The 13,540-nt window shown below is 42.9% G+C and overlaps 1 protein-coding gene and 1 long non-coding RNA gene across 4 annotated transcripts in view; both read left to right on the forward strand.

Annotated features, from left to right (window-relative positions):
* RALGAPA2 (Ral GTPase activating protein catalytic alpha subunit 2) overlaps positions 1-13,540 on the forward strand; it is a 123,787-nt gene that overhangs the window by 81,377 nt on the left and 28,870 nt on the right. For all 3 annotated transcript variants that reach the window (XM_021392221.1, XM_021392217.1, XM_021392218.1), the window contains exon 37: positions 4,078-4,205. In XM_021392221.1, the coding sequence (XP_021247896.1) occupies positions 4,078-4,205 (128 nt within the window). The remainder of the gene's footprint in view (positions 1-4,077; positions 4,206-13,540) is intronic.
* On the forward strand, positions 4,212-8,162 carry LOC110396538. The gene is made up of 2 exons (XR_002437037.1): positions 4,212-7,135; positions 7,293-8,162. It is a non-coding gene; the product is annotated as an uncharacterized LOC110396538 (long non-coding RNA).

Here is a 13,540-nt window from a genome sequence, read left to right on the forward strand (position 1 = left end):
TTGAGTTGTGAAAGATAGGGCTGTTATACATAGGCAACTAGAGGCTTGCTAGTAGACATTTCAAACACGAAAGTCTTTTATACATTGGAATACTGAGTGTCTTTTCCTTGCACTTGGTGTTCTGCAGTTTACTTCTTGGAATTTTTAACTTTGAATCTTCCGTAAGGAAAACCAGAGAACTATGAACATGCTTGAAAATTCTCAGAATCAACCCGAGAAAGGCTGTGTCATCTTGTATATTAGTCAAAAATACCCAACGGGCAGAAAGAATAATAGCTAACTGGAAATTTAGTGTTATCCCTACATTTAAAGTGCAAACCATTACAATGTAATAAAATTAATCCAGACATTTCCAGGGCAAGTGTGGCTGACCTTTTGTTCACCAGCTACTGACCCCAGGGTGAATGAAAGAGGCTTGCAGAGAGAAATGTCTGTTGTTTGGCTTCGGTCCCTGGTATTTAAATTGCATTCCCTAATCAAATGAAAAGGCTGTCCTCTCTATCAGGTTACAGAATCCATGGCAACATTTGGCCTTTTATATACATAATGTTAGCCTTTTTGTTTGCATCTAAGTAGAGACACCTGGAGCAATGTTAACATTAACCGATTTAGCATTAATAGCTTCATTATATAAGAATTTCTGATCAGATAGCTGTTACTTTTGTTATATTGCTTCAGCTTGTATTGTTTTCATTTTTTATCTCCCTGCTTGGCAACGGGGCAATGATTTGCAAATTTTTTTTGTCTTGATTAATTAAGCAATATAATTATCAGGAACCGTGATGCAGTCTTTGCTCGACAAAGCTTCTGAGGGAAGACAATAGTAAGTCTGTTAGTGTGAATGCATTCCACGCGTCACAGATGCATGAGGATATTCTGAACAATGAGACGAAAAGCTGCCTGCAAAAGAGGACAAAGAATGCCAGGCAGACTCTACACACTGCACATACCGCCAGGGACATACTGCGGGTTCCCTGGGACACAGATGCCTTGTTAGATTGCAGCTAGTCATCAGAGATTAATTCTCAGCCATTTGGTACAATAATTTACCCATTCCCCAGTCTTTTAACTAGTGCTGCTTGCTATAGAACTGAAGTCTTTGTGCTCAAAAGGTTTATTTAACCTTGCCTACTTTTACTGTGTGCAACAAAAATAATTTTTTTTCCCTGAAAATTATAATGAAGCAGGTGTTTGCAATGTGGTGAATATTAATTTCTGGTCCACGGATAACTTGCATTGACAGTTGTGGTAGTCTAGGAGCGGAAGGATTTTTCCCTTGACTTTTTTTTAAATTTCATTCCTCCTAAGCCTAATATCTGTCTGTAATGTAAACATTTGAAACACTTATTTTTTCAAATATCTGGTTAAATGCTGGCTTGCAGAAAAACGTTCAGTGGGGAGCATGCTCTTGTGCATTGAGTTCAGCTGTCCCCTCTCCCGCGTTATGGTGGGCTCTACATATGCAGGCTGATGATCTGTGGCTTCCCATTGACTTGGATGACCCTGCTCTTGGTTCTGGTTCTGGTTACGACTCGTCTTGCTTTGGCAACGTGAAATCATTCATGCTCAATAAAAAGTTGCTTCCATCATCCACTTCGGTGCTTTCTTTTCCCATCAGAAAGCATACGCCAACTTTGGTTCATGAAAAATTTTTGACAGAGAATGTGCTTGGCACTCAGTTCTTCGAATAATCTGGTTTGCTTCCTAGAAAAAAAAAACGTGTTTCCTCATTTCCCAAAAGTTTTTTTTAAAAAATAATCACACGCAATTAGCGAAGTGGTGGGGTTCACAGTTGTACCGCGCTCCCATGCTTATTGCTCTCCTGCTAACCTCTGGTGGCAGTGACGTGGCTGGGGGCCAGCTGGGCCCCACAGCCCACACAGGGCTTCTCTGCCCACGTGCCCCACAGGCATGCAGCGCTCCCTGCAAGGTTGCGCAGGGCTTTCGTAGTAGAGAAAAGCGTGGTTTGCTGGAGTGTGTCTATTTAACTTTGAGACATAAGCTGATGAACTTTCAAGAATTCCGACACGTTGCAGATAATTTTTGGAAAAAAAATGGAGAGATTGCTCACTGAAAGAAATATGTGCGTATTTGTACACACACACGCGCACACATATATAGGATGTACAAAAAACCCACACTTTGTGTATATTTTCAGTGTATAAACCCCGTGTTAAGACAATTTGCCATGCTCCGTAGGCTCCAGGTGTTTCTGAAATACTGTAACTGAGTCCTGTAAGCAAAAACTGCTTACAGTCAAAAAGACTGAGAATCAGTTTCTCTCCATGGTAGCGTATGTACATGCTAATCTGCCTTAAAATATCCAGCATTTACGTGTGCGTATAGTGTTAGTACTAATATGTACTTCACTTGCTTGTTCGTACTCACATAAAAATGTAGATTTACATTTTATCTCCTTTTGTCAGTACTTGAAAGATAGAGTGTGTGTTAAAAACTTCACCTAGATGTGTTACTGAATAAGCTGGAGAAACACGATGCTGTAGAACATCATCAGTTCCGTGGCAAAGATTTTCTTCCTGTCACCTTTTTTTCCAGCTGCCTAGTTAGTAGCCGTAGCATGATAAAATAAAGGAAAACACCGTGGAAGGCTTTTCCATTAATCTTTTTTTTTTTGGAGGTGGGGGCGAGGAGGCAATATTTTAAGTAAAGGAATGACAAAATAACTGTGAAAAGACAGCTGTCATTTGCAGATGTTATATTAAATCCAAATTTCTTCTGTAATTCATTGCCACTTCTAATTAGAGGAATTCCCTAGATGCAGGGGATTTATATTATTCTCTTTGTCCATTTATTGAATGACTGTCACAGTCACCCATGAGCAGTTGCAGAAGAATAATAGAGGGTATTTATTTATGTGATAAGCCTCTGTACAGATGGAAAAAATCCATAGCTTAAATATTGGTAATTGCTGCTAGCTTCTGCTTAGATTTTTTTTTCATTTTGAGGTTGTGATAAGGAAGTGAGTTTGACTACTTGTCAATAATGAAATTTCCTATGCAGTTAATCATCATGTTTTCCTCTGTTTTTGACATGTTAATGCATATTATACCTACCTAATTGCAGGCGTTTTTCACTTGTAAAAAGTATTTGGGCCTCTCTTCTTTTTTACCTAATGTTGCCTTTGTCTGAAGAGCCATATGCCACCAATTGGTGAGGTGTGGTGGGCTCCTCTGGAGGTAACCCTGCAGTAGTAACACAGCTCTCACATCTTGACACTGTGCATGAGATGGACCCGTCACCTCTGCCCACTGTGCTAATGGGGCACTGCCTCAAAGATGCCATCTCCTCTGATTTCCTGATCAGGGATCAGCTCAACTTTTTTCCTTTAGAAAAGTCCATGGAAGGAGCTTATAGGATATTATCTGAAACAAATGCTTCTTTGCAAAAGCTCCTGCCAGTGGAGGATTCAGCCAGTGAGTCAGTGTCCTGCTGAGATGAGTATCTGCTCCAAATGGAGCATTAACTTCCAATTCATAGGCAAATTTTGCTAATGTATATAATAAATTCATGTTGAATATACCGTGAAATGTACAAATACACATCAAATATACTGACTAATTACAAAAATTAAAAACTTAATAAATAGGAGATTAGGATCATGCTAGAAGTGTCAGTATGTAAAACAATGTGCTCACACTGTTTCCTGGCAAGGTAGTTTACTAGACTGTTATTGTGGGTCTGATGCTTATTTTTCCAAACGTCAATAATCTGTATTTATATAATCCAAGATGCAGCATGTTGTGCTACCAAGTGTGGCATCCAACCTGCCACGCTGACTCAGAGCCTCTTCGTGACTGTGATTTACAGAGGAGACAGAGTGCAAACTGTCGCTCATAATGTAGCTGAACATCTGAAGTGCCTCGAGCTGTTCAGTGTGAAGTCTTCCTCTTCTTGCCTCCCTCTCACCTTCATCAAGCAGCAGGTGCCTTGCTGTGAAAATTCCCTGGGAATCGGGCATATTGTTTCTGTTTGTCATTTTGGAACTCGCTCTTGTGCTTCCTTTTAGCTTCCCTCGGCTCAGTTTCACGTGCGATGTTTTTCTTTTGGGGTCTGCAGGTGCCGTTTTTTGGTCCTCTCTTTGATGGAGCCATTGTGACTGCAAAGCTGCTGCCAAGCCTCATATGTGCCACATGCATCAATGCCAGCAGGGCCGTCAAATCGCTCATCCCTCTCTACCAGAGCTTGTATCCTTTCCTGTTGATGATGCAAAGTTCCTCTTGGTAGGGTTCTTCTGAATATTCTGCTGCTAAGAGGTAAGCATTACTGAAAATACTTACTGGAAAAGGTCAGAGCTTTCTGCGTGTCAAGCTCAATTTTAAGAGTCATTTACACCCTGTTGCCATTCAGTGCTTAAAAAAATATCACACAAATGTTCTCAGCAGCCAGCAAACAAGTGGGTTTGGACTTACACTGATGCCTTGAACTGTAAGTAGTGATAATACTCAATTTTCTTTCATGGTAATAGAAGTTATCTGCAGTGTACATTAAGCTAATACACAGATAGCAGTTGTATTCTTATCTGATTTAAGAAGGTAGTCCAGCTAACTTTACTTGGACTTGTTACATTAGTAAGACAAATGGGATCTGGCTTCTGGCACAGGTGTTTCGGTTCTCTAATTCCATTTTTAATCAAACAATTTCTGTAATTGGGGATTTTCAGAATGTGTTTCCTAACAGTTGGTGGAAGATAGCTAGATGGTATGATACTCTTCTACAGATTGTAAGATAAACTTTTGTTCTTATATGATATGCAGACTAAGGGGGTTATTCTTACATGATACACAGACTAAGTGGTTTCACTTTTTTTAGGATTTTCTCATAAAGCCATAGCTACGCTAGAAATGTTTTATAGCTTGTTTTGTTGATCATATGACTTATGTCAGTAACAACACTCATTTCAGTTAGTTTTCGTTGGGAAAGGTTTTATTTGAGAATTTTTCTAATAGTATGAGGAGTTTGAGAAAGGGCTTGGAAGTGTTTTGATCTTTGAAAGGATATGGATTAATTACTTTGAGACGCGCATTTTTAAAACACAGTATTTTCCAAATATTCTTCATTAAAAAAATGCTGAGTTTTATCCCATACATGCTGCAGGAAATGAAAAGTAGCACTGTAGTTAAATAAACTCATTCTGATTAACTTCATTATTTACCCATTTCATGTATAAAACAAAGCCAGTTGGTGGTTGCTGCATAAGCATTTGAATGCAGCACATCAATTGCAAAGCCATGGCAGCACCTAAAGGATGATTCAAAACTTGCCAGGTTTTCCACTTCTGTTTAATGAGAGAATTCTAGCTAACGACCAAAGTTCCTCTATGCAGGATGTAGCTTAATCCATCTGCTTGTATAGGTAATTTGTAATAATGAAATAGTTCAGTAAAATTAACATAAGAAACTGCACGCATTAGATTGAACAGATACTAGCGCCTCTTCGAGTAATCCCACCACTGACCTCTGATTTCTGCATCCTGCTCGTCTTTTGGCTCTCAGTGTGTTGTCACCAGTCTGCTGTGCTCCCACCTTCCTGCAGGGTCCCCTTCTGGGCCCTTCATTGTCTGCAGTGAAACATGAGCAGCACGAACGTGACAGCACATGCCGCTTCTCAGCATATGTTTGAGGTCTATTTGAAACCATATCTGTCCCCAGATTCTTGTTTTCCTTTTTTGTATCTGCTTTTGTACCAATGACATCTGTAGGGGATCGACTGCTACATCTCTATTTGATGGATGAAAGAGAACTGAGAGATTTCTGAAACTGGACAAACATATTGTAGTGGGAAGGTCCCGTCAGGGATGGCACTGTTGTAGAAGAGAAACGCATCCACAACTTTTATTACAGAAAATGAAACTTTTTTTTTAACTGAAAAGGTCAACAGTAATTGTTCTCTATGAATACAAAGATACGTTAAAATTCTTTGTGAGCCAGAAGGTGTAATGTGAATTTCTAGATGCATAAAGGAGGTGTTCGAACCTGTCCAATGCAGTAACAGTGCTTTGTAGCTCCCAGAGCATGCAAGCTCAGTGAATGACTTTGCTCCCTGGTGTTGCTTTGCTAACTGTAACTTGGAGAAATGAGAACAGCAGCCCCAGAAATGTGAAAAAGCAAATAGAAGTGTTCAGTGACTTTATCATACTGGGAAGGAAAATATCTCAAAGGTGAAATAACTCCAGAAAATTAGTATGGAAGGGAGAAATAAGAAGCAGTAATCCTGGCAAAGGGAAAGGTGATGTTTGGCAGCACTTGAGACGTAACTTTTGTGGGGTCGCGTGCTGCTGGGTCTGGCAGCATCCTGTCAGTAGTGACAGCTGAAGTCACTTGTAGGGATGTCCGCAAGCTCTGGTTCCAGCTGCCCTTGTCAGAGGCTTTAAGGGAAGTGTAATCAGCCACAGAGATTAATTTGCATCTCAATTAGGAAAGAGTCAGGAGGAAGCGGTGAGGTCTGTTGCTGGAAGGTTGGGGAAGAAACCTCATCAGGCACAAAGGCTCTGAGCTGGGCACTGCAGCGAGCAAAGGACAGCATCTGAATCCAGTTTCCATGGGGACCAGGACCACAGAGCTGCTTTGCACTGTAATCCCTTGGTCACGATGACACAAATTCCAGTGTTGTACCCAAATACATTTTTCTGTTGGAAATACCTTTGAAAATGAGAAAGGTAACTATGGCAGAACACACATGGTTGTTTAATCTGTTTTTGGTATGTGTGTGTGTGTGGGGGGGGGGGGGGTGTTAGGTGAGTGTTTCTGTTTTAAGGAATTCATTAGGGTGAGAGAAATATTCATTAAAAAATAATTAACTATACTTAAACTTTTGTATAAGGCCGTTCTGGCTACAAGTTCTTTGTGTGTGTCAAATGACGTGTGATGGCATTGCAGACAAGCAAAAGCAGCGTAGTTACGCATAGCTGAGTTGTCTTGAATGCTTAAAGCTCAATTTTCTGTGCAACTGCTGTAATGTTTACGTGTTAATGGATGATTGTACATTAGTATATGTTCAAAATAATCATTTTTTCAGGAGTGCATTCATTCTTGGTGCACTGAAGCATTGAGGCTGAGCAGCCGCAGGCCGTGCTAATTGGTGCTCTCACCATCCTTAAGTAACTGTTGAGTGCAAGGTAATGTGTTTCAGCAGCCTCACCAGGCTGCTTTTTCAGGCAATAGTTGTTATTTTGAATATGTTTGTGTATTTTACGGAAATCACAAATAGTAGGGTGGCTTAGAATTTACTTGGGAACACCAAAAAGTAATGCTTAAACTTTCCTAATATTATAGGATGATAATGTGCATGAGTGTCGAGGTTACTGGCATCTGAGCAGAGCAGATGACATGAGTAAGCCTTGGCTGCACCAGATGGATCCCTTGAGTTTCTGGTCAAGCTAGGGGACGATCTGCAGGACCATGTCATTCCAGCAACATCACAGCATCCGGGGACAGGAGAGAAGCAACAAGTACTGAGATAGAACACTGAGATTCTGGCACTTGCAGTGCAGCAAGTGTGAGTGCATGCCTGGGATGGAATGCAAACCGCTCAGGCAAATGCAGCTGCAGGAGTTACCTGCTGTTTGCAAACAAATGATGGGTCTGTTGAGCATGACCCCCTGAGCAAGAGTCCGTTCAGCTCCCAGTAACACTGAACGTTTCAAAAAATGATAGAGGTATCGATCTTTTACTTTTAAAATTGTGTCTTTGTGCTTTTTTCTGTTTAATATAAAATTAGTTGTATGTCAGAAAAGGATTTTTTGAACTTTGTCCATTCTGGACTCCCAGTTGTCCTAAGTTGCACAGTGGGTAGCGGAGTACATCACTGAGAGCTGGTCTTATCTGTAAAGATAACTGCTGGGAAAAAAACAGGGTTTGTACTTAATGCTTTATTATGAGTCTGATGCATAGCTGCTGTTTAAGGTGATAGTTACATTTCCACATTTGGAGATTTACTTGCACCTCAGCTTAGAAACTGAACCTGCAACCACTTTGGTGGCTGGTCTATAACCTACTGCTCCACAAAGAATTTGGTGTCTGAGGATAACGACGTCTGAGCAAAAAGATTGGGAAATTCTGGTTACCTGGGGACCATGTTGTCTTTCAAAGGGTGTCATTGCTTTGCTCCTTAAATTAAATTGTTCCTGTTGAGAGCTTGATAAATCAGTCTCGGGTTTTACTTATAAAATTTTATAACCAGGATGCTTATTCTTTCCCATCTCACATATTTCATAATAACAGAGCTGACGATCCTACTTTCTTATTTCCTGTTTCCATAATAATAATGATAATAATAGTAATAATTGTGCAAACTTATCTTCACAATAAGACAGCTGTTCTTCAGATCACATTGGCTAAGAGATTATACCAGACCTGGTTTATCTTCGAAAAAACTTCTAAGTGCATCCTCCCTTGAAAGAAAAGCTTGTCAGAGTTTGGAAAATGGTCACAGCAATGCAGAGGAAACGTTGGTGGATTGCTGTCACAGTGGGTGAGGACTGTGGAGCAGACCTGTGTGCCTGAATGTAAATGTGCATGTCTCTGTTTTCACTCTTCACTTTAAAAAAAAAGTTTCTTTTTAATTGAAAAAAATAATATTCTGCCTTTTGATTCCTGGGTATTTTTCATACTCTTTTATAGCATCTTGATGAGAGTATGGTGTTGAGATGCTCTCTGGGGGAAGAAGAAATAACTCACGGCAGGGGGGACGTGCAGACTCATCTGTTCATTTTCCTTCGAAACAATGTTCCAGGTAGCTAGGAAAGTGTTCTTGGAGATGTAATCCTAGCAGAAATAGCTAATATAAGCTGTGCTGCTTCTACCTTTCTTTCATTAAGAGAAATAGAATTCCGTAAGAGCTGATCCGAAATATGCTTAGTCTGGCAAGCAGGAAAAAAAAAAAAAACAGCATCACAATTGCAGGCTGAGATATTGTTTCCAAAGTTGTTTGCTTTTTTTTTGTTGCTGTTCAGTCAAAGAGGGAAATCTGAAAGTGAGATATCAGTTCTTCCTTAGTTTACCTTGGACATTCTCGGTACTTTGCTGCAACATAGTACATCTGTGCCTTAGTGCATCTGTGCAGCAGACGCTGACCGCACTAGAACAAACAAAAAGCACTAGGAGGATGCATATGCTTTACATAGTATCTGAGCACTGGATGTCACCGTTTCCCTGCTTAAGATTTGCAACCCCGTGGGCCGGGAGAAAACAGCCCTACTTTGGAGAGGTCATTTGCTATGTGAATAACTCGTGAAGGTTTATGCACTGTAGTGAGTGTGGCATGCCTGCTTACCCGTACCAAGCAAGCAGCTCACGAGGATAAAATCAAAGACCCTCTAAATGTGTAATAATAACAAAAAAAATCCACAACTTTAACTCCTTACCTTGTATCCAGATATGAACGTATCTACTATATGTTAATATCTAGAATCAAGTTTAAGAGATCATCAGCTTTGACTTCAGAATGAATTGCTTCTGTCGGCTTAAGCCAGTTTATGATTAACTTAACGTGGAGAGATTGATGTGAGTGATCAGGCTAAGGAAGAACTGTTTGCTGTGACTGAGTCAATTGTGCAAATGACTGTCATTTTTTTAGGCATGTGTATTGTGAGGTGTCTGAAAAGATGTTTTGTGCACTTTTTAAACTGTGTTTTGCTGAGCTTGCCTTCAGAACTGTATTCTGGTTGTAAAGAGGTGCTTGATTGCGCCACGCAAGTGAAATGGAAAGCCAGTTAATCTTTTTAGAGAGGAGTTCATAATTTGTTCCCCTTCTTCCATCCAAAGAAGTCATGCCCTTGGGCTATGTAGATGCTGTTAGAAATGACTATGAAATTCTAAAGCATGTGTCACGAGAGCTGTGACAATTTATATGACATGGCATCTGACGGTTTTCTGCCGAAATGATGGCTTCTGGCTCGCAGGCAGATCTGCGGCTGCTCCTGCACTGCTTTGTCTGGAGAGCAGCGTGCTTGCCGTGCTGCTGGTCCCCAGGCCTGGGCTGGCAGAAGCGTGCAGACCCCTCGCAGCGATGCCGATCGATGGCCGACCGCCTCCCTCCTCTGCCTCCCCTGCTCGCAGCCACAGCCTTCTCCGGGCAGCGATCGATGCCTCTAATCTGCCGCAGCCCGTAATAAGTCATGCGAGGCAAAGCTTTTAGGTGGCATTACATGGGATTGTGGAGGCGGCTCTTCAGCTCTTATTCATAGTGCTCTTCATAGACTCGCGGAGAAATCTACTGCAGCCCACTTGTGAATATCTAAGGAGCGCATAATGCTTCTGCGGGTCTGAACTTGTGCGCTCCATGGTGACGCATGGACACAACGGGTTTTAAGTTCCTGTATTTTTGTGTGTGCATCTTACATACCCATCCCTGCTCGTGTTCCCTTGTAACACACAGGTCTCCTGTCCGCATTGCTGCTAACTGCTCGTGGAGCTCTAGGCAGTGCGAAAAAATACAGTCTTCTCTTGATGCATAGAACTTGTGTGGCAGTGAGACCTCCTGCCATCCCAGCTCCCTTGGTCCCTCGTTCCTCGTGTGGGAGATTCCCACTCTGAAAAAAATGGTTGTGACAACTTCTTGTCCACACCTAACCCAGTTCTGCCCTTGCATTGTTCTCAGCGAGTCCATTCCCCACCGATCACTGCTGAAACTCTGCTCGGGGTTTCCAGGTATTTCCTGTGCTAGGGTACCTCTTACCCCTCCAGAATCATTACCAGGCCGATGCCCCTGAGTCTTCCTGCAATTTTGGATGTCTTTGTAATTTCCTCTTAACAATGCCATTTATTTTTGTGCTGTAACACAGAGCATTGTTATTCTTCTCCACGCTTACTGCTGCTGGAGCTGGCCTCTTCAGTAAAAGTCAGTAAACCCCAACAGGTTTAAAGGCTTTTACCTGCCAAGTGATTTGATGAGTAGTCCTAAAAAAGAGCCTGTGATTAAGCGACATCATGAGTGTAATGTGCTTTAAAATAAAAAGTGAATTCAGTGTGTCAGAAACAAGAAAGGTGAACTTTGGGCACATTAAATGATGTGCTTATACAGTCGCTGAAAGCCACAAAGTGCACAGCCGTGTGCCTACTAAAGGCTGGAGAGTCAGGGTCTTTCTGGAGGCAGCGCAGCGTGTGAAGTACAAGCAGCAGGCCAGGCTTTGAGCCGGGAATTGGAATCCTAACTCTGCCATGGAGAAGCTGCTGCTTTGGATGACTCTCTAGTTACTGACAAAGAAACGGAATGAAGAAAACTTTCTATTTGTACACGAATAATTTTGCAGAAGGTGGAGTTTTCAAGTGCTTCTTTGAACTCCTCTGTCCCAAATCAAACCAGGGTTGTGCGAAAGGTCTCCTGGCTTCAATTCCAGTTGCAGTAGCAAAGGCAGATCAGTGTGGTGTAGTATTGCTCATAACTGAGCATTTCCCGTAGTCAGGAGCGAGCTGGGGAGATGCACAGGGCTCTGGGTGCTGCGTTCTGTCGCATGCCAGCACCTGACCTCTGGTTAACCAGTGCCTCTTCCCGTGGTGACAGCGGCCAAAACGCATAGATTTGGGCAAACGCTTTATTCAAACTTACGTGTTTTTTTTTTCCATGCACACAGATGAACAGCTTTGTGTTGTGTTTTCAAACGGAGTGGTGCTTATTTGGCTGTTCTGCCCCTATCTAGTTTATGAGGATTTGTGTGGCTGAAATCTCCGCTGCGTCTTTCGGTAATTCATTCCCAAACGCTCACCGGCGCTTTGGGTTCCTTGCGTTATCTTTGTTTGCCTTTTGGCCGTGCCATCGGTGCCGGCGTCGGGGCCGGGATCGCTCCGAGGAGCCCCGCTTCAGAGCAGAGGGTCCCAGGCCACGCAGGATGCGGGCCGCGGCTGCACGGCTTTGTGCACGCTCATTAGCATGCTGGCTGGGCGCCGGCGCTGCCTTTGCTCGCTCGGCGAGCTCCGCTAGCTTACCAGCTGTTCCTGCTGCTCGCGACAATGTCCGGCGTGTCCGGATCACCGGGTTCCTGCGCCCGCCGCCGCGCGCAGACAGCCTTTCCGCTGGGGATGCCCACGTGGCCGCCCGGCAGCAGCGGCACCGCATAAAGTAGCAGGCCCTCGCATGGCATATGGTGTCTGGATTCATACAAGATGCAAAACTATTCTGCCGCTAATGCACAATGACTCATAGCATTGCTAATTTTTCTAACAAAAGCCCACTTCCACACCCACACTTTTAACCCCTCGGGCTAAAAAGCCTCCTCTTCAGTTTCAAAGCCTTGGAAGTGTAAGGAGGTGGTTTCTGGATCAATAAATGAAACCCTATATTTATTTAAAGCATATGCAAGTTCTAACGGTTATTTTAAAATGCTGTAGAATGCTGCTGTCAAACCGCTGCTCTGACATACAGGGATCTTCTTTTTGTTCCAAAGGAGATTTGTTGTGACACGCAGGGAATTTTTTATTCCTTGGTAGTTACATAGTAGAATAGTAGCCAGAACTCGGCACGGGTAATAAAAAGTGATTTTGAATTCAAAAAGAATCGAAGTGATGTTGCTAGCGGGTGTCCAGCAGTCGTGTATTGCAGTGCGAGTTGCCTAGCCATTTATTGCAAATAGCTTTTAATATCTGGCTGTGTTTCCCATATACTGTCTTTTTGGGAGGAAAAATAACTTGCTTTCCAACTAGAGGGAGCTGCTGGTACCATTCGTGCTCATTCTTAGCCCTCCAGACTAATTCCTTTGTGCAGAACGTGCGGCGATCATTTCTACATTTTAATAAAATTATGTGGAATTACCCTGAGTAATTTAAATTAAAAGGATACATCTTAATTTTTACAGTGTGATCATCCAATTAAACCACAAAACTCAGAGAAAACTAAAGCCACATACTGCTTGTGTGGCACACGGGTACTCTGTGTGAACGTGAAATTATATAGGTCACGAGAAGACTCGTTAGAGGAGGCTGAAAAGCTTGGGCTTCTCTACTTTTGTTGCAAGACACAAAGCCTGGCAGAAGCACATGTGGGGCTGCGTGCAGTGGTGGGGCAGGAAGCCCCACGCTGCTCCGTCACAACAAAAGAACAAAGGGATGCAGGAGGAGATATGGAGATGGCCCGATCCCGGCTGGACCAACTCCTTGGGAGCTGGGATTGCGCCTGGAGAACCCCTGGGTGCTGGTCCCGCCCTGTGCGGGATGCTGCTTGTAAGGATAGTCCTAGCCAAAGCGCTCCCACCAAGGGGACATCTGGGAGCCACAGAGGGGCAAGGACCACGTGCTGGCCTGCTGCAGCTGCACGATGGCCCCGGTGGCACGCATGGCCACTCACCATTCCTGAAGCCCCGCTGCCAACTTTAGAGGCTCGGTCTCCATCCCGCAGGGCAGTCTGGATTCTTTGAGATGAGTGTGTGCCTCTCCATGGGTCGCAGGGTGCGGGCCACCAGCCAGACGTGCATCTGGGCATCCTCATGGACACGTACCTACCTGCACAGGAACTTACATGACTGCAAATATATAATCTCCAAAGTATTTTTATATTCTTTTTGTCAGACTTCTCCCGTTTTTTTTAAAGA

The sequence above is a fragment of the Numida meleagris genome, chromosome 3, assembly GCF_002078875.1.
Source record: "Numida meleagris isolate 19003 breed g44 Domestic line chromosome 3, NumMel1.0, whole genome shotgun sequence".
Taxonomy (NCBI): Eukaryota; Metazoa; Chordata; class Aves; order Galliformes; family Numididae; genus Numida; species Numida meleagris.